Source organism: Colletotrichum jinshuiense, chromosome 1 (assembly GCF_051148585.1).
Source record: "Colletotrichum jinshuiense chromosome 1, complete sequence".
Classification (NCBI taxonomy): Eukaryota; Fungi; Ascomycota; class Sordariomycetes; order Glomerellales; family Glomerellaceae; genus Colletotrichum; species Colletotrichum jinshuiense.
In genome coordinates this window covers 3,454,829-3,474,361 of record NC_139302.1, presented here as the reverse complement: position 1 = coordinate 3,474,361, position 19,533 = coordinate 3,454,829, and the positions used below count along the sequence as shown (strand labels likewise).

Genomic DNA, 19,533 nt, shown 5'->3' with positions numbered 1-19,533 from the left:
GCGGTGGTAGGGCTAGCAGGGACAGGCAGGGCGACGATTCCGACATGCTGCCTGCGAGAGGCTGGAGGGAGGTGGGCAGAAGGCCGCTGGGAGTCCAGACGAAGACGGGGCTGCAACGGCGTTTCAGGGCCTTCCGACGATGGGCCATAATGGGCTATACCGCGTATGGAGCCATGGATGAGAGCGCGCAGGCCTGTGTTTCCTTCTTCGCCCTACCCGAGTTGCAGAGGGAGAAAAGAACAGATGGATGCGGCGCGCGGCAGTGGAACCTCCGATGGCAGTTTACCTTGGAAATAAAATGGCTTTTTGGTCTTTAATTTTTTTTCTTTCTTTTCGTTGAAATAACACTTGGAAACAAAAATGGGCAAGAGAAAAAAAATTGAAAAGAAAAAAATCCCCCAGAAAGAAAAAAAAATTCATCAGATGGGCCGTTCTGAGACGACTTCGTAACGCTCAGGAGCCCAGCTATAGGTGGGGGTTTCCGCCTGTCGCTTCTTACGTGTGCAAAAAGACTTCCAAGGGGGTATTTAGAGCTGAGGATTCTCCACGGTCTCCTTTTGTTGATGGGGAACTGTGGCTGTCAAGTTACAGATGTCTTTCTAGTTGCTGTGGCCGAGTCTCAGTTCTCCATTGGCCTGTCACCTGTCGTATTGTTGTGTTGGCTGTATTAGCCGGCGCGAGGGGCCAGTGTTGCCTGTCTTGAAGAAACTTGGGGAGTGGCGCGCACTAGCGAAGCAGCACGGCTGACTCTAGTTCCGCTCCCGCCCACCCATCCTCAGCACAAGGTGGCTTCGTAGGCCCAGGGCAGCGGGTCGGGAGGCGCCTCCCGGTGGCGCTTTCTTTGGGCATGCGTCGTCTTTAAGACAAGCTTCCAGAATAAGGTAGAGGAGTTGGGGAAATTTAATATATTGAGGGCGGGAGCTGCCATATTGCTGTGGAACTTTTCAGTTGTGCTAATGAATGTGGGCTGTCACTATCCAGGTGCTAAAAGCCCAGTGGGAAGGAGTGTGTGGAGCAGCGGCGACTGCAGCAGAGTGGTAGTAGGCAACTGAAGGGGGGAGAGGCAGGGAAAGTGAGAGCGAGAGAGCGGGCTTGGCCAGCCGAGTGGAAACGCAGGGTCCAGCGCCGATACCACCGCAGGCTGTCGTCATCGCACCACTGTGAAACAGCCCTCTCTGGCCAGCGTTTGACCCATCCGACTCGCTGCCACACGGGAGGGACGACTTGGTTCATCCGTCTTGCCTTTTTAGGCCCAACACGACCTTTAAATACCACGGCCCGACGCATCCATTTCCCTCGCGGCGCCTGTGGCTCTCGCTTGCCTTCCCCGCCCCAGCCATGTCTTGCGTCAACTCTGCGCCGCCTGCTGGTTCACCGGTGCTCACAGAGCCTCCTCTCATACACTTCCTCTGCCCACCCGGTGACCCATATATCCTGTCGTTCCTGCATATCGCCTTTCTTTTGTCGTCAGTGCGGCGGAATGGGCTGGATGCGGAATCGACACATTGCCATTCCCCTCGACCGGTGAAGTTTCATACTTCACACTCCACACAGGCCACTGGCCATCTCGACCGACTCGTTTCTTTCTTGCCTGGCAAACGTGACTCCTTGTCGTTAAAATAGACCCAGGCAGTTCAGCCATGGCGGCAACTTTGCCTCCAGAGTCCCACGGTGGTCCTCGGCGGTGCAAGCGACGCACCGCGATATATGCACATGAACATGATCCTCCATTTCACAAAGAAGAGGGAGAAATTGGAGGCGCATTGTTCCCATCAAACGGTGGTACGAATCGTTGCGTTTCCAAACCCCCAGTCGCCCATCCCTGGGGATTGCTCCGTGAGCGCTGCAAGCATGCTTTCTACTTGCAGGTGCTGCCGAGATCCCGCACAAGGATCATCGCGGCTCGCCCGCCCCGGACTACGTAGTAGAAACAAAACATGCCTTCGATCTTGCGCAACGTTGTTTGCAGAGAGGTGTCAGGACGAACTCTGTTGCTATTATGGCCTCCCACGCACGCCTGCAATGCTACCGCTGTTGTACGCTGGATCCGTAAGATTTGTTTCCGCTTGGCATGGCTGTCCCGCGGTATTCTTATACGTTGTCTGTCGCACTGCCTGGCCTTTGTGTAAATGGGATGACGTCTGCCCTCGGCATACTGCCACGTTCAAAACTCGCAAAGAGTCAAGTCATTGCCCAGTGGCATTTGAGTCTGGCAAATTGTAGCTACGCATTCTCTCAGGAGCCATGGCTATTATGCTCGGCAGATATTGTCATGGATTATTGAGGCCATCGCTTTCCGGAGCTGAAGTTTGATACCGGCACCGCCTCCGCTGTTCAAGTGCACTTCGCTCAGCTGCTCGATTTGAAGTGGTCGCTTTTGACTTGGCCGAGCTATGTCTGACGTAAAAAAGACGAGCAGAGCATCCGTGGCGAGTAAGCAGGCGAGTAGCAAGCTACGAATACTGTTCCCGGAGTTCAGGTGTCACAGTAGATTCCTATCAGCCAATGTTACAGATAGTCAGATGGATGAATAGATAGGGTGGATGAGTGAATAGGATGGACAGTTTGGGTCTAATCAACGCATTGGCCTATGAGCCAACCGTAACGAGCTGCCTGGTAAATCTCCAAAAAGCGCGACAACAATATCCAATGATTTCCCTCAACGTTATACTTTGGCGCTGTGGCCCACCTCGACCTGCTCGGCATCGGATTGCTGGGCAGTGGCGTTGCCAGAAACCTCGCCATCGCTGTCGGAACTCTCCAACTCTCCTGGGAGTCGGTCCTTGACGAGTAGGGCCGCCCAGGTCGTGGCAGGCGCCCCGACGTAGAAGACAACGACGGAGATGATGAGGTTCGTCATCAGAGAGGCGCTGCGGACCGACCCGACGGCGTAGGCCAGCGCCGACCCCAGGGATTCTCCGGAGCGGAGCACGCCCATGGAGAGAGCGATCGTGTCTGCCTCGACGTCGAATGTGCCGAGCGTCCAGTACAGCCAGACACCGACGGTCTCGTAAGCAATCCTAGATAAATGCGTGTTAGTGCCTGGGATCTCTGAATAGAAAGCCATCCTTCCCCGTTGGTCTCGGGATGGGGGAGTCTGTTTGCGGCTTCTTACCTGTAGAGGACAAAAATGGCAAGGCCCTCCCCAAAGCTGGAGCTGCTCCAGTCAATGGCCCCGGGGCTGTGCTTCGCCCAGCGCTCCTGGACGACGAGGTTCCAGATCCAGACGAGCGTGAAGAGCGCCAGCAGGAAGTACCAGCTCCACCGCGCCTGCGTGGTCCGGCGCAGGTGCCTCGTGTCCAGCCACCACCCGGCCAGGACGTTGGAGATGGCGCCGACGACGGCGATGATGAACCCGGAGAGCGTGCGGGCGCGCACCGTGAAGTAGGCGGCCATGTAGTTGCCCTGGTACGTGACGCCCCACTGCGCCGTGACGAAGGCCGGGATCAGGAGCAGGACCTCCCGGCGCCGGAACTGGGCGAGGAACCCGCTCAGCTGCGACTTGAAGGTCCGCTGCGAGTTGGCGAAGACGGGCTTCCTGCCGTCCTTGCGCACCAGCTTGTCCGGCGGCGACAGCAGCAGCGACAGGGGCAGACCCAGGCACTGGATCGCGACGAGCACGAGGTATGTCGAGGGCGATATGGACCCCGTCGTGTCGCTGTCCTTGTTGATGGCGAGCTGGATGGCGGTGGCGATGATGGAGCCGAGCTTTCCGAGGGCCATCCAGATGCTGACTGCGCTTCGTGGTCAGTGGCAGGAGTCTTCACAGAACAACAGCCTTTTTCGAAGCCGTATCACCGGGCCGGGGGGATAACCTACTGCAAACACCACGACGGGCGACCTCGGGATACCCAACGGCTATCGCCGCCTCTCCGGGCCATAATGCGGACGCCTGGTTACAAGGTTAGAAACTGCTTTGACCCACGGCAAGCAGACGTCAACAAGAACAACGTACAGAGATGCCACAGGTTACGGCGCCAAAGATGAGGAACCATTGCGTTCCCCAGATGGAGTTGCAGTACAGCGCCGCCGAGTACGGCACGTAACCCAGCGTTCCGAGGACCACGATCCACTTCATGCCGATCAAGTTGCCGACCATGCTGGCCAGCGGCGACAATACAATCATGATGCTGCAAACGAGTCAGTCCATGTGAACTCCCCAGCAATCCGGAGCAACAACATACACAAAGGTTATAACGTTGACGGCGTTGATTACATATGGCTCGGCCTGGCCGCCAGCTCCCAGGTCTGAAGCGTTTGGTTAGCACGACGCTATCAAGCGAGCCCGGTCCTGCTCTTTTGGAAGAGATGGGGCTCCGGCTCACTGTTCATCGCCGTCCATATTCCCGGCTGTGTGAAGCTGATGAGGCCCAGGAGAACGGCCTGGAAAATCGTGCCGCGGAAGACATCGTGTGCCTTGCCCCCGACCTTTGGCGTCTGATTGCTGGGCTGAGACATGGTCGCGAGAGTCCTGTCAGGGCTCCTTTTGGCGGAAAAGCGTTGACAAGAAGCCAGAATCCCCAAAGCGCCGAGCGCAGGGCCGGTGCCTATTTAAACAGCGGACGAGTTCCCATGGCTGAAGCCGGTCCAAGGCGAAGGGCGCCTCGCAAATTCACCGCGATAACGGCATTGCGCTATGGCAGGTCTCGATGGTACCACACGCACCAAGTGGATGCTGGCCGTCCCGCGGCCGACCTCGTTTCCTGAGCAGCGTTGCGCGCGGGCTTCTCCATCCACTTTCCAATGTGGCATTTGCTGTGCAAAAGCAAGGCAAGTGGGCACTTTCGAGATAATGCCGCCGGCCAAGTCTCTGCGAGGGCAAGGATGATTTCCCCGATATCTATCCGATCGGTCGTCACGCCATAGCCCTGGTCGCGTCGTCGACGGCCAGAACGCCCAGACCGGCGAATCAAGGCCGCTGTCCCTGGGCAGCGATCTAAATCTCCGACTGGGAAGTGCACGATTTAACCCAGCCTGGTCGAGATGGTCGTTGTGACTTGGCGGAAGAGGTGCGAACGAAACCCGACCAAAAGCCTGGGATATCAGCAGCATTCTGGCCCAGACCACCCTCCGCCGCGGGAGTAACCAAAGGAGGCCAACCACTGACGAAATAAATGATTGAACTTATAAAGTCCAGTATAGTCCGGTGATTACTTCTCTTCTGTATTTGCGGGAGAGTTTGTGTTACAGCTATTACAGTAGGAGAACAATGGATGTTGTGTTGTCAAGTAAGCTCGGCTTTGATTAAAACTGCGGCCCCAGCACTTCGAAAACCAGGGTTAGGGTAAGCAGCCCAGTTCGACTTTTTGGCCTCTTCGACACATGGCTATGCACCCTCTCCCAGGCTCCGACCTGGTGAATGCTTTCCGCCGCCGCGCGACCATTAGGCTTGGCATGTTCCTTCGTTGGCATGTTTGTTTTGTTTTGCTGAACGTTTATCCGTTGCGAAATGCAAGTTCCTACCGTCGATTGAGTGTTTTCAAAGTACCTTTGAGCAAGGGACAAGCCAGAGAACTACGCCAAGGCCTTGAAAGCCAAAGACGATTGCCTTTGCATTACGAAGGGCTTCAGTTGGGTCCTCTATACCAGCATAGTGGTGGTGATATATCGCCTTCTCGGTCAATTGTCGCATGCACTTTCTTTTTCCTACGCTAAAGCTTAAAAAATGATAATCAGTTACAGAGCCAATAGGAGGCATCTTAGTGACAACTGAAGAGTTGAACAGGAGCCAAGAAGCAATAGACGTTCTCATAGATGATGACGAACTCGGAGTGACAACGCCAGCCGGGGTTGAAGGCAGAGAGATAATAAAGGTGGATTAATAGGAAAACAGGCACTATCCTGAATTAGTCAATATCAACAAAACCTTACACGTTGTCTTCTTCACCTCTCTTTAGGTGGGGATCTAGCAACATTGGAACTCCATCAGCGCTCATGACATCCGAGTCAAAAGATACTTTACATCAGAGCTTTATTGCTTTTATAAATCTTCTAGTTACTTGCTGCATGTATTTTTTACACCTTGTTATCAGCACCCGGGATAGGCACGCCCAATGCCTTGTAAATTTCCGCCACATACGTCCTTACTGCCTCGTTGCCTGCAGTGCCGCCTGACATCTTGTTCATTGCGTAGGCAATTGTCAGGTTGCGATCCAAGTCGTTGATGACGATGGAACCGCCCCAGCCTCCCCAAAAGCAAAGTCTGCCTTCAGGAACCCATGAGTCTATCATGGCGTCGCCGTTTCCTCTGAAACTCAGACCGATGCCGAACCGAATCACTGCCCCCATGCACAGGTCCCTCCCGTAGGACTGTTCTGTGAAGATCTGAGCGATTGTGTCTTTTGACAAGAGCCTCTTGCTGTCGTCGCTGATTGTGATCGCGTTCGACCAGATCTTGGCAAGCGCTTGACTGTTCGTATGGCCATTGGCCGAACCGATCTCAGCCTTTCTCCAGGGTGCGGTGTTTCCGAAGCTGGCGTCCGGGATAGGATTCAGCATCTTAGCCTGGAGAGACCCGGGCTCGGGCATCTGGCCACCAAAGTCGAACGGAGGGGGAGGAACCAAGGTCGCGATGCGAGGCCAGTCTTCTTCCTTGGCGCCGAGCTGAAAATCGGCACCGAGGGGCCCGGCGATCTTTTGAGCGACAAACTCCGACAGGCTCAGGCCCGTCACCCTGCGGACAACCTCCCCGATCAAGTAGCCGTAGGTCCAAGAGTGGTATCCCGAGGCCGTGCCGGGTTCCCAGCTGGGCGGCTGCTTCTCGAGTTTCGACACGATCAACTCGAGGTCGCACATCTCTTCCATTGTCGTGGGCTCATCGAAAACCGCCAGCCCAGAGGTGTGTGACAGCAGGTGGCGGATTTCGATGTCCTGCTTTCCGTTCACCGCAAACTCTGGCCAGTACTTGGACACCTTGTCGTTGGGCGACAGCTTGCCTGCATCGATGAGCAAGAGGACGGCAAGCGCGCAGACGGTTTTCGACGTCGACCAGACATTGACAATGGTGTCCTCGTTCCAGGCGCGGCTGCGCTCGGCATCCGCAAACCCACCCCACAAGTTAAGGACGTCCTCGCCGTCCACCGTGACGGTGATGGAAGCCCCAAGCTCTTGTCCGGATTCCAGGCGTTCCTGGAACTTGTCGCGAACCGCTTGGAACTTGGGGTCGTTTGTGCCGTGTGCCTGCGCCATGTTGGTTGTTTGAAATTCTGCGGGGCCTGTTGGTAAAGAATGAATAGACTAGAAGTATTTGATGAGCTGGTCGTCTGCATAGTATTTCGGTACGTTGCTGAAGACAATGCGAGTCTTTATAACTGCATCCTTGACCCCCGCAGCAAGGCCTACACGTAACAGGGCGGGGATCGGTTGGCAGCGACGGCGCGGGTGACCGGCTCGGTTCCTGAACCACGTTGGACCAGTGTCGCCTCAATAACGGAGCATTTCCCCCACATCTCCAAAGAAATGTTTCATTCTGTTGGGACCGTGAATGCAGTACTTGATGAGTCATCGTAGTTTGTCTTTGGACTTTTTGGGACGGACTTCGCTCGATAGGCGGCTCGTGTTCCGTTGGCGAGTCTTTAATCCTTGTCCGGACAGGGCCTCGTCTCGCCAGCTTCGTACACACCGGCCCTTGTTGGGTAACAAAACCGATGCACACGTTGCCTGGGGGCCATCAGAGACGCTCACCATGAGCCACTTGGATTGCGCAGTACAAGTTCCACTTTTCAAAATCCTTCAGGCAACGAAGATACGAAGGCTTCGGCTTGTTTGGTTGCCTACTGGGGACTTTGGCTTACGCATTCGAACCGACCATACTGTTGAAAGTTATGCACACCTTTTCCTTTTCCTTTTGGCAATGATCAACCTTTCAACAACGATCAAAAGCAGAGTGGGTCACAAACGGCACTGTTTCAGTCAACTAGACCAGTTTGTGGAAACCGGCGCAAGAGTCCGTTGTACATCTCACAGCCTCTGGCCAAGGAGTTACGTGCAAAAGGTTCCCCACCTCGATTTAATATGCTTACAACGCACCATGCCTATCAGCACAGCTGCTTGAGTCCGCAATTTCGACCAATCCTCTGTATATTTACTGACTGAGAGGAGGATCTCGCTTTGAAGAAGGACTGCATTGCTGCGTCACACGGGGACCCTTTTGAATTATGCTAGTTGAAGTTACGTGGCAAGGTATTTCGTGCATAGCTGATTGGTTAAAGCCCCCTTCAATATTCCCAAATGGAAACCATCGCAATCTTCGTTGAAAGACCCAAAGAAGCCCCTGCCACCTCTAAATTAACGCAGCCAACTCCCGTGTTGTGCTTGCTGTTGCGGGAGGATAAGAGTCTTTCGTTGAGTTGCTACCTTTATACGAGTCAACTCTCACCATTCAAAGCAGCCCATAGAGCTATCTCCATGGTACTGGTCTAAAATACAAAAGGCGGATTATAACCATATACAAACTTGAGCTCTTTAGAACTTGATTAAAATAGGACTAGCTAGATTGAATATAGCTTGTAACAATTATAGATGTAGTTTCGCGCACAATGTCTTTGTCAGGTGCGTTGCCAACTGTGTTGAGATCTTGCATTGCAGCATGGGGCCATGAACAATATGCAGAGTATATTTTTTTTCTTTTCGCCGGCATCCGTCGCCAACCGGGTTCAATCACAGCCAATTGATACTGCTAGACTCTGAATCACTTTGATAGTGTTGAAACGCCTTGTTGGGGAATGAGGAAGCTAAGACAAGACATTGGTGTCTCGCCAAGATCCGACAATGGACCTGAAGACTCCGCAACTGCCGGTCTCCAACGGAACTTGCTTGGCGAGGTGTATTTGGACCTATGCATCTAAGCAGATGCCTCGTCGGGCTCTTCGGATGAGCAATGGTATATAAAAGTTGTCGCAGGACCGGGTTATTCTTCAGATCCGACAAGGCAGTTTTGCAGTCAATGCGACCAAATAAATCATGGCCGGAGAGTCTTAATGTTACCTTGAAAGGGACGGACCGACTGATCACGCCGATCATTCGCTGGTCGTATGATTGTGAACACGGTGCGAATGAAACACCCGATGCATGACCCTGGGAATTGGAGATGGGATGAATCTAGGCGTCGGATTGGCGGGCAATTTAGCGGACATTGGTGGCCGGATGTCTTCTCCCAGGCCTGCAGGCCCCTGAGGCTCATGCACCCTGCATTGTCTGCGCATGAACTCACATCTTGAAAAAAGTTGAAGCGTCAATTGAAACACATTTCGTAAAAAAAGCACCGTAGACAATACCTTCACCATACAAAAAAACCCCTCCGATTAAGTTATGAGCGTTCATGTCAAGAATCTTGACACTTTCGAAGACGACAAATAACCGAAAGCTCAGAGCCTCCCATCGGTCTAAACTTGATTTTATACGTATCAAGGCGTCGCAACCACCAGAGCGCCTGATGGCTAAGAGATATTTGCAGCTAAAGAGTTGCTAGGCGCCCGGGCCCATTTCCCAATTTTGCTTAGCAGCGGCCCCAAGGCTCCATTGTCCTGTCTCGCCAAGGTTCTCACAACTCGGATACAAGCAAAAATGGAGGATCCCCTCGCTACATTAGTGGTGGCTTTTCTCATTAATCCCGACCGTTACCCCTTTTAACACGTTTTTTGTTTCCCCGTGTTTCTTGTTGACAACGTCACAAAAGTTAATGGCGAATTTCAATCGCCGGTGACCTGGAGCATTTTGCTGCTGGCCCTGTTCATTTCCTCCCATTTCTGCGTTGATTTTGATTCGTGTACATCCTTCAGCATTATTTCACCATTCGATTGCAACCATGAGCTCCGGCAGACTCCCGCGGGACGGGACGCGCGAGGAGCATGACCCCATGCTCGGGGCCAGATCGTCTTCGGAGACCGACGTAGAGGACCGCCTGCTGTCCGGCCCGGCCGAATTCAGGGAGAAAGAGCACTACAGGCGCCATGCGGGCCACAAGAAGACGTTCAAGTGGATCATGGCCCTCACTTGCATTTCGCTCATGACACTCATCCCCTTCATCTTCCTTCAGTTTTTCGATGTGCAATCCAAGGCCCAGCCGGCGGAACCTCATCATGACGAGGACAGCAATGCAGGCCAACAGCAAGAAGAGAGTCCTCCGCCGCCCGCACCAGTCCCGGAGGTGACGACGACAACATCCACGACATCCACTACGACATCTCTGGTCCCCACCCAGACTCCGGAAGTCAAGTTGACGCCAGACCAGCAACTCGACTTGAAGACAGGGTTCGAGATTTCAAATACGACATCATTGCGAGAGTATGTGTTCAATGTCACGCGCGAACTACACTCTCCCGATGGTTATGAGAAGTCGATGATCCTTGTCAATGGGCAGTCACCTGGTCCCCTCATCGAGGCAAACACAGGCGACACAATACGCGTTACCGTCAATAACCAGATGCTCAAAGAAAGTACCACGGTCCACTGGCACGGCATCGACCAACGCAACTCTGTTTGGATGGACGGCGTGCAAGGCGTCACTCAATGCGCCATTCCTTCCGGCGGAAGCTTTACCTACGAATTCAACTTGACTGATCAGCGAGGAACGTTCTGGTGGCACGCTCATGTTGGTGTCCAAGTCACCGACGGACTTTTTGGGCCTTTGGTGAGATGCCCCCAGCTCATTGACATTTCAGTAGTCCTTGTGTTCCTGTCCATAACGGTTCTAACATTTTCCCCTAGATCATTCATGACCCTGATGAAAAGGTACCGGCCGTCGACGATGACAAAATCGTGATGGTTGGAGACTTGTTTCACGACTACGGTGGAAATGTAGGTTCTATTTGTCATTCACAGGTATCATCGTGCTTAAGTTTCTAACCATCACCAGCTTCTCACTCAATACTTAAGCTCGTCTCCACCATGGGCTCCCAAGAAGCCCGGCAGAGAACCTCCTCCTGACAATGTCATTATCAACGGAAAGAACACCTTCAACTGCTCCAGCTTAATGAGCAATGATGAGGGCAAAGACAAAGCTGGCGAAGACCACAGTGGGCATAACATGGGAAACCATAACCCGGCTAGAGATCCTGCTCCCAAGTGCACTTGGGGCTCCCTCTACAATACCCGCGTCAAGAGTGGTTCAAAAGCGCGTCTCCGCCTCATCAACCATGGCACTTCGACGCCCATCTTCGTAACAGTCGACAACCATCCTCTGGAAATTGTCGAGATCGATGGTGTTGAAGTGGCACCCATCGCGACCACCCGTGTCTACATGAATCCTGGTCAGCGCTACTCCGTTCTCATCAACGCCAACCAAACTGCTGGCAACTACCTGGTCCGCGCGGACGCAGCCATTCGATGCTTCCACATGTCTCATAAGAACCACAAGGGCATGTCGGGAATGCACGGCACCCCTTTCGGGGCCACCGCCATCCTGTCGTACGACGAAACGGATGTTGGCGCTGCGCCGATTGGCAAGGCCTGGAGCCTGAACAGCAATTCGAACCCAGCAATTGGCAAGGAGCCCTGGGGAGACGAATGCGAAGATTTGCCTTTCAACCTGCCAAAGCCCATAAGAAGCCGGCCGGCTTATGACGTCGGCGAGCGGAATTATCACTACTTCACGTTCAGGCAAGAGCGTATTGAGGATATTGTTCGCACTCGTGTAAATGAGGTGAGTTTACCCAGACACTTTGCAACGCTCATAAAGACCGGAGTAACTGATGGAGACAGACTCTGTATACATCTCTGAAGGATGATGCATCGTTGTGGAAGGTCCTACAGCAGGATATCACACCTGAGAATCTGAACTCCGCAAACCCGAAACTGGACTTTGGAAAGGACCAGTTCGTCTTGGTCTCTAAGGATAGCAAGGCTGCCCAGATTGTGGTAAACTCCGATGCCATGATGGTTCACCCGTGGCATTTGCAGTAAGTCATCGTCATTATACCCCAACCATGCTACTTGAACTTTGACTGACAACTCTCCAGTGGTACATACACCCCACATTTCCCAATGGTAACTTGAACATACTGACACGGTTAGGTCAAAACTTCCAAGTCATTGGCTGGGGCGATGGCTTGTTCGGTGCTGGCAAAACGACATGGAACTTTGACAACCCGATGCGTCGTGACACAATCACGATTCCAGGATTCTCGCACGTCGTGATCCGCATACTTGCAGACAATCCCGGTGTATGGGCGTTCCACTGCCACTACCTCTGGCATGCTGAAGGTTTGTCCCCCTGCCGAAAGACGTTTTATTATGCTTGGAATATACTAACACAATATTATTCACAGCCGGCATGTTTGTCTCGATTGCTCAGCGGATGGGTGAGCTCGCGAGCTTGCTGGGAACGTTAGATGCCGCCAGCAACGATGGAGCTATCAAAAAGAAATTTTGCCCCATGTCAAACCAACAAGGGACGCCCGCTCAGCCGGTACAGACAGCTAAACCAGCATCTATCAAGTCTAGTTAGAAAGCGCGAAATGATCATAGTTTTGTTAGATGAAGGTTAAGATAGTAGCACAGAGTTAGAATACCTTGCATTGGAAGTAGGCATCGACAATTGACAAAGAGTTTAAAAAGTACCTCCAGCCCAGGATGGAGATGCTGCCTGCCGTTACTGATGGCCATGGTCTGCTCGGTTTATGAGACCAGGAACTCTGTCCCAAACCACTGAGCGAAACCATTCCTGAAAAGGAAGGAAGTAAGGATGCCCAGCTGCCAGCCAAGCAGTTCTTCCCATTTCGACATAGGGAAAACCTAAATACACTTGTTATGGCAAGCAAGCTTACAATGGCCAACCGGAGGTTTCAATTACACTTGATGAGCGAAAGACCCAGATCGCTGAGAGACGGAGTGTCGTTGCTTCATTAGGAATGTGGGGCTCCTCGTATTGTAGGTTTCCGAGACCAAATAGCTGTGGCGAGTTGCGCCGGGGACTGCGGCGCCCGTTTGAAGTCCTGGAGCGACAACCCGGCACCTCTGACAATAAATCGGGAACTTCGGAGTACCACATGGCAATTTCCCCCTCGAGGACCGGTTATGCTAAAATAATGATCAATGGGCCCGGCGGCATCGGATGAACAATAGTTCCTAGCATTAAGGTTGCCCGGCAATCTATTTGAATAGGGATGGACCGGCCAAGTTATGAAGTCTTACCCAATCACACACACACGACCCCTGGAACTACTTTTATAAACTTTCTTCCATCGACACTAAGGTCGCGAATGATAAGTAAATGTATCCGTTTACACTTACATATGGTTCGCGAATATAGCCGACAGACGGAATATCCACCTCGCTTATGACGGGATCGCGAGGCACGAGAAGACAAACTTTGATTCTGCTTCTCGAAATAAGGTATTGTGTATTAGCAATCCGATGTAACCATTCCAGACAGCTAGGTTCCCAACGGGATAAGTCATCTGTGCAAACTTGGAGTATATATAGCATGAAGCAGGCGTTTTATTCACCCGTAGCGGCTTACTGCAGCGAGATTTTACTACTCGTCAACACTCAAGGGCCTCCGAGCCAACGATACTACAACGATGGCGAAGACTTCGTGGATACTCTTCCTGGGCTCTCTCCTTGCAGGGGCTGCTCAGGGGGCTGAACTCCGGAAAACTTACATCGTTCAGATGCGGAATGCGCCGGCCGGACTTCTCCGCAGATCCATGATCGACGCATCTTTAGAATCCGTGGCCGCGGACCCCGCATCCGTGATTTATACATACGAGAATGTCCTTAATGGATACGCCGCGCAGATCACTGCTGATCAAGCCGAGGCACTGAGGGCTCAGCCTGATGTTCTATCTGTCAGGCCCGATAAAGTCTACCAAGTTCACACCAGCAGGTCGCCGGCATTCCTTGGACTCGATGATGCAACCCTGCTTGGGCGCGGATATGACTTGAACCCGGACACGTTCTTGGAAGCACGAGAAGACGGCAATGCCACCAGCGCCGAGTCTAACCTCGTCGTAGGAGTATTCGACACCGGCATATGGCCAGAGAGCCCGAGCTACAATGATGCCGGTATGCCGCCCGTTCCAGCCCACTGGAAGGGCGAGTGCGAGGTCAGCGAAGACTTCCCGGCCAGCAGCTGCAACAAGAAGCTAGTCGGCGCAAGAGCCTTCTACAAGGGCTGGGTTGCCGCCGTTACGAACGAGACCGGATCATTCAACTGGACCGGAGTATCTCAATCCCCGAGGGACGACGATGGCCATGGCACGCACACTTCCTCCACGGCAGCTGGTGCGGAGGTGCCGAATGCAAGCCTGTTCGGTCAAGCATCTGGCACGGCACGCGGTACGGCCAAGTATGCGCGTGTAGCCATGTACAAGGTCTGCTGGACGGATGGCTGCTTCGGTAACTAAAGCCCAAAACTAGCTCAGCTCCTGAAAAGTCACTGACCATAGGACACAGACTCTGACACCATTGCTGCCATGGACAAGGCAGTTGAGGACGGCGTGAACGTTATGAGCCTTTCGCTGGGACCTGGCAGACCTTTCTTTGACGAGGAAGATGGTGTTGTCGTTGGCTCCTACTCGGCCATGAGAAAGGGAATCTTCGTTTCAGTGTCCGGTGGTAACAATGGACCTGGGGATGGCACAGTCACCAACCTTGCACCATGGGTGCTTACCGTTGCTGCGAGCACTATCGATCGCGATTTCCCTGCACACGTCACTCTCGGAAATGGCAAGGTCTACACCGGATTTTCGCTCTACAGCAACGGCTCTGTGCCGGACATTGAGCCCTTGGCGGAAGGTGAGATGCTGACCTTGGTTCACGGCAGCCAAGTCAGCAAGGGCAATAGCTCCAGCGGAGCTCTGTGCTTGGATGGAAGCCTCGATCCAGCCAAGGTGTCGGGGAAGATTGTCGTCTGTGTGAGAGGTCAGAATGGCAGAACCGCAAAGGGCGGGGTCGTCAAGACCGCTGGTGGCCGTGGAATGGTGCTTGTTAACCCCCCTGCCAACGGTAACGAGTTAATCGCCGACGCTCACATCCTCCCCGCCCTGCACCTAGGTGCTAAGGACGGAGCCGAAGTCGAGGCATACGCGAAAACAGGAAACGGAACGGCCACCCTGGACTTTGAGGGCACCAGACTTGGAGTGGCGGCCCCGCTGATGGCTGCTTTCAGCTCTCGGGGCCCGAACGTCGTGGTTCCCCAACTTCTCAAGCCGGATATCACAGGGCCCGGAGTTTCCATCTTGGCGGCTTGGACTGGTGGAGCAGGGCCGACGGGCCTTGACATTGATACTCGTAGAGTTGACTTCAACGTCATCTCCGGCACATCCATGTCTTGCCCCCATCTGAGCGGCATTGCTGCATTCATCATGGCCAGGCAGCCTGGGTGGAGTCCCGCTGCCGTCCGCTCGGCCATCATGACTACCGCCTACACCACCACGAAGGGCACTCAATCGCCGCTACTGGACTCGTCGACTTCTCAGCCTTCCTCGCCTTTCGGCTACGGCAACGGCCACGTGGACCCCATCGCTGCCTTGAACCCAGGTCTTGTCTACGATATTGCCCCCGACGACTACCTCAAATTCCTCTGCGCTGTGAACACCACGTCTGCGTTCATAGCGGGAATCACAAGGGGCGACTTCACCTGCGACTCCAACCAGACATACAGCGCATATGATCTCAACTACCCTTCTTTTTCGGTATTGTATGATACCTCCGCGGGCAATGGTACTTTCTCGACCAAGCTCAAGCGGACTGTTACCAACGTTGGCGACGCCGGCACCTACAAGGTCGACGTCTCACTCAACGACCCGAGCTTGGTTAAGATCTCGGTCGAGCCCGAGACTCTTGTCTTCGGCGCGGTAGGAGAACAGAAGAGCTATGAGGTTACCGTGACGATGAGCGCGCCCCCGAGCGCGGATGCCACGTCCTGGGGAAGGCTTGTGTGGTCCGATGGTGTGCATGTCGTTGGAAGCGCATTGTCGTTTGTGTGGGGCATCCCCTCTTGAGATCCGACTCTGTAAGATACGTGATAAGATACCTTTTGGAAAAATTGCCAATGGCTTTCAGGCTTGCAAATACGTGCTGCTTTTGTCATATATTTCAAGGGCTAGCTTTACTCATCAAGGCTACCAAAAGGCTGCTCGTCAGATAGCCCGACATTGCGTAAAGTTTCCGTTCATTTCAAACCTCAAGTGTTGTATTTCGAGGCCAACGTGAATTTAATGGTTTTCAAAGTCAAACAACGAATGTCTTTGATTAACCCACTTGTGACGTCGGTGTAACGTTATACCGCGCTTATTCGAGTCGCACAAATACGCCTATCGTTCTCAGCTGAGTGACGGCAGTCCTGTCTCGAGTTATCTAATCTTTTTTAGAGACCTTTAGTGGCAACTGTAGCAGCAGGTGTTTCAAACAAGAGGGAAAAAAGAAAGAAAATGTCAGTTTGATAGGTCGCAAAGCCCAGGGATCTGCTTCAACGCATAATAACTGAATGGAGGGAACACTGGTATGTAGAAAAGAGAGTAGGCAAAGTTGGTGGAAGTTGACAGGGGTTCACTCTTGGTTGGCAGTGAATGTCGAGGCTGGACAACTTCCAGAAGCGATGCTAACCCGGTTTTGTACGATAAGCTGCAATAAAACACCAAAGGAAGAAGTGGGCCTTGAACAGGGCTGCATTGGCACCCAACTGCAATAGAGTTCATTTGAGCAGCTGTCTTGGTTGGTGTCAGACAGCTCGACAGCTAGACAGCTGCGTTTGGTGCGAGACGTCTCATTCCAATGCAATGAGTAGTCAGACGATCAAGGCGCAGGTACAATTCTCTGACTAATTTGATTGATGCCATTATCAAGCCTCTGAAGCCGTAAGCACTTGACGCTGAGATAGGTTAGTTGGCTGGTGGCGCAGGCAAACTTTTTCGACCTAACCCAATTGAAATGAGACCTTCGATGTCATCACTGAGAACCCGCAACTTGCTCTATTATCCCGTATCACTCCGCTTTTCAAGTTTTACGAGGCCGGGTAATCGGGAAGTAAGCCAGGCAGGATTCCGGGTCACCCTTGTCCGGGGCTAGGCGAGCCAACCAATTGATATGGCACCACTAAGAACCACCACTGCTTGGGGAGTTCATTCCTTCGCCGATCAATATTTAATTCTTTGGGAAAGTACGTTTTGTGACTCCTCGTCTGACCTCTTCCTGTTGGCATACCTTCTTATCCGTGGCTACGCCCACATCAAACGCCATGTCTGCCGCTACACGCCGCCTATTTCACTCGTTGATGCTGTTGCATCTCCTAGGCAGCACCTTTGCTACGGCTGCGAACATCGAGGTCGACCTCGTATTTCCCCGGGCCGACGCTGTCTACAAACCAGTCTGGCCATTCCCTGTCGTTTTCGCCGTTCGCAACGCCTCACAGCTCTGGCAGGATGACAAAAAAAGTCTCCCTTTCTGGCTGAAATGGGACCTTTACGGCTTCACCGACGCTGAGGAATCCGGCACGGGGCAGTTATTCAGTTCGGGTGTTTGGCAGACAGACTCGGAGGCCAGTCGTCCTCCCAACGGGTCCTTTTTGGTCATCGATTCGTCTCGCAAAGACTTGGTGAACGCAACCCAACGGCATTATCGCCTGAGGTATACAGCGACGTTATTCGGCAGCTGCCCCGTCAATACGACCGACGACTCGGCGAGCGCGAAAGACATCTCGAACGATAACAGCACAATATTCTCGATCGACCCAGACGCAGGACAGCTGCCCAACTTCGTCGACGCAAACGCATGCCCAACTTTCATTTCCAGTCTGGAGATTACCGACACCCGGACGTATCGGGGCACTACTTGCCCTGTGGTAGCCTCAAAGTCAACAGCGCCAGACCCTTGCGGGCTGAAGATGGACGAGAGCTTGTCGGACAAAGTAAAAACGGCGATGCTTGCCCGTGCCGAATGTCCAAATGGGACCTGGCCTGACCCCAATGGCAAGCTATCGTCATTATCCTGTAATGCTGCCCGCAGTGAGGCGAATGCCAAGCTGCTCGGCGGTCTTGTCGCAAATGTCTCGGCGCTCGTATTCATCTTGGCTTCGTCTTGGACACTGCTTTGAGAAGCGCATTGCCCCGCAGTCTCACGGCGCCACGACGACGGTTTCTTTTAATAATACCAGCTTCAAGGCCGCCCGGGTCGCGGACAGAGCTCCGTAGAACACGACGGCCGCGATTTATCGGTGGCGTAATACTTGGTCCGTTTTAGGGAGATTTTGGGCACTATACCCTTTAATGTTTATGATGTAAATTCTGTTCTTGTAGTTCTTCCCGAGACATGGTAGTCGTAGAGGATAGCTTTCACAGGCTAGCTGATATGGAAGTGTATATTACCGGCTATTGAATGAACTATTAACTTTTTGATATCGTGACTGAAACGCTTCAACGTCGCAAGATATTAATCAGACACAATCCGTTCTGGCTAATGTCCGAGAAGCCCATGTTGGCAAAAGGTGTGCGATGTTCACGTTGGACGGGCTTAACCTGCAGAATGAGGCTCTGAATCCAAGTGGTTTGTTACTGAAATCAATTCCAAGTAAAACAATACAGGTGGCAAGGTTTAGACCCTGGGTATAAACCTGAATTAGACTTATGATGGTTCTCTCTACTTCTTCGAATGTCGATGGGTATTGTGTGACATCTTCTGCTCTTTTGTTTTCTGCTCTTTTCTTTCCACTCCAAGCATTCTGCTAACCGGCATGCTGAGAGCCGGTCTGGCTCGCCGGTTTTGCCGTCGATTTGCGCGTATATCTCTGGCAAGCGGAGGCGTAGATGCAGGGCTTACATCGCGAACTTCATAAGGCTTTTCAGCCCCTTCCTCAGGTTGCAGGTGCGATTCTGTGGTGGTGGGAAATCCGCCGTTTGTCTGGTCAGGATAGCCTTGATCTTGATGGTATACTGAGGGCAGAGGCCGAACGTATTCAGCTGTTTTCAGGGTCAGTTAGGCCAATAAATTAGAGGAAAGATGTGGTAGACAACCTTGATGGCCGTAGGCTGCAGTCGGTACAATGGAGCCCTTAGTGTGCGTTGAACCTACGTGTGATTTGTGCTTGGGGCCTGGGGTTTTATATATACTAGGCTTTTGGTTTTGGCTTTCTGATTTGAGTTTGCCAGCAGTGGATGGCCCCTGGTTGACAGATACGATTATTGGTTCTGGTCCGGGGTTGTTGTTGGGCTCTTCCGGGACCGCAGCGTGTGAATCACGTACACGGCTGTCTTCGAATTTTGTATGTGTTGAAGCTTTTGCACTTTCTTTCTTATGCCTTTGGGTTGCCGAAGGCTTCAAAATTGAACCATGAACAGTGCTGTTGGCCTTGTTTTTGGACGGCAGAATACCTCCAAGTCGATTACTTCCTGGACCAAGATCTCTGACGAACGGCGGTCTAAAATGTGTTGCCGGAGGTTGGCTAGGGGGGAGTGGAACATCGACAATTTTTGGTCCAGTAGGCTGTGCCGCTGGGATATTAAGACCGAGTGGGTTTGGCTTATATCCAGTTCCCGCTGAGGTTTCGACATTTGTTCCGCTTGCAACTGCAGGCTCGGCTGTTTGCATTGGAACACC

General features: G+C 52.9%; 5 protein-coding genes across 5 annotated transcripts; 3 read left to right on the top strand and 2 right to left on the bottom strand.

Moving 5' to 3' along the window:
- Window positions 1-2,665: 2,665 nt before the first annotated feature.
- On the bottom strand, window positions 2,666-4,458 carry EsH8_I_000866 (uncharacterized protein; the record flags this gene model as incomplete). Its single annotated transcript, XM_083268279.1, has 6 exons — window positions 2,666-3,020; window positions 3,116-3,734; window positions 3,820-3,892; window positions 3,956-4,130; window positions 4,185-4,248; window positions 4,326-4,458. 6 exons carry the CDS (start codon window positions 4,456-4,458, stop codon window positions 2,666-2,668), a joined length of 1,419 nt encoding a protein of 472 aa, XP_083118717.1.
- A 1,557-nt stretch (window positions 4,459-6,015) lies between these two features.
- On the bottom strand, window positions 6,016-7,188 carry EsH8_I_000865 (serine hydrolase domain-containing protein; the record flags this gene model as incomplete). Its single annotated transcript, XM_083268278.1, has 1 exon — window positions 6,016-7,188. The coding sequence occupies one exon, from the start codon at window positions 7,186-7,188 to the stop codon at window positions 6,016-6,018; it is 1,173 nt and encodes a 390-aa protein (XP_083118716.1).
- A 2,617-nt stretch (window positions 7,189-9,805) lies between these two features.
- Window positions 9,806-12,445, top strand: EsH8_I_000864 (uncharacterized protein; the record flags this gene model as incomplete). The annotated part of the gene is made up of 6 exons (XM_083268277.1): window positions 9,806-10,630; window positions 10,708-10,797; window positions 10,856-11,641; window positions 11,701-11,877; window positions 11,958-12,201; window positions 12,267-12,445. The coding sequence occupies 6 exons, from the start codon at window positions 9,806-9,808 to the stop codon at window positions 12,443-12,445; spliced, it is 2,301 nt and encodes a 766-aa protein (XP_083118715.1).
- Window positions 12,446-13,520: 1,075 nt separating this feature from the next.
- On the top strand, window positions 13,521-15,944 carry EsH8_I_000863 (S8 family peptidase; the record flags this gene model as incomplete). The annotated part of the gene is made up of 2 exons (XM_083268276.1): window positions 13,521-14,337; window positions 14,395-15,944. The coding sequence occupies 2 exons, from the start codon at window positions 13,521-13,523 to the stop codon at window positions 15,942-15,944; spliced, it is 2,367 nt and encodes a 788-aa protein (XP_083118714.1).
- A 1,235-nt stretch (window positions 15,945-17,179) lies between these two features.
- Window positions 17,180-18,034, top strand: EsH8_I_000862 (uncharacterized protein; the record flags this gene model as incomplete). Its single annotated transcript, XM_083268275.1, has 1 exon — window positions 17,180-18,034. The coding sequence occupies one exon, from the start codon at window positions 17,180-17,182 to the stop codon at window positions 18,032-18,034; it is 855 nt and encodes a 284-aa protein (XP_083118713.1).
- Window positions 18,035-19,533: the final 1,499 nt, after the last annotated feature.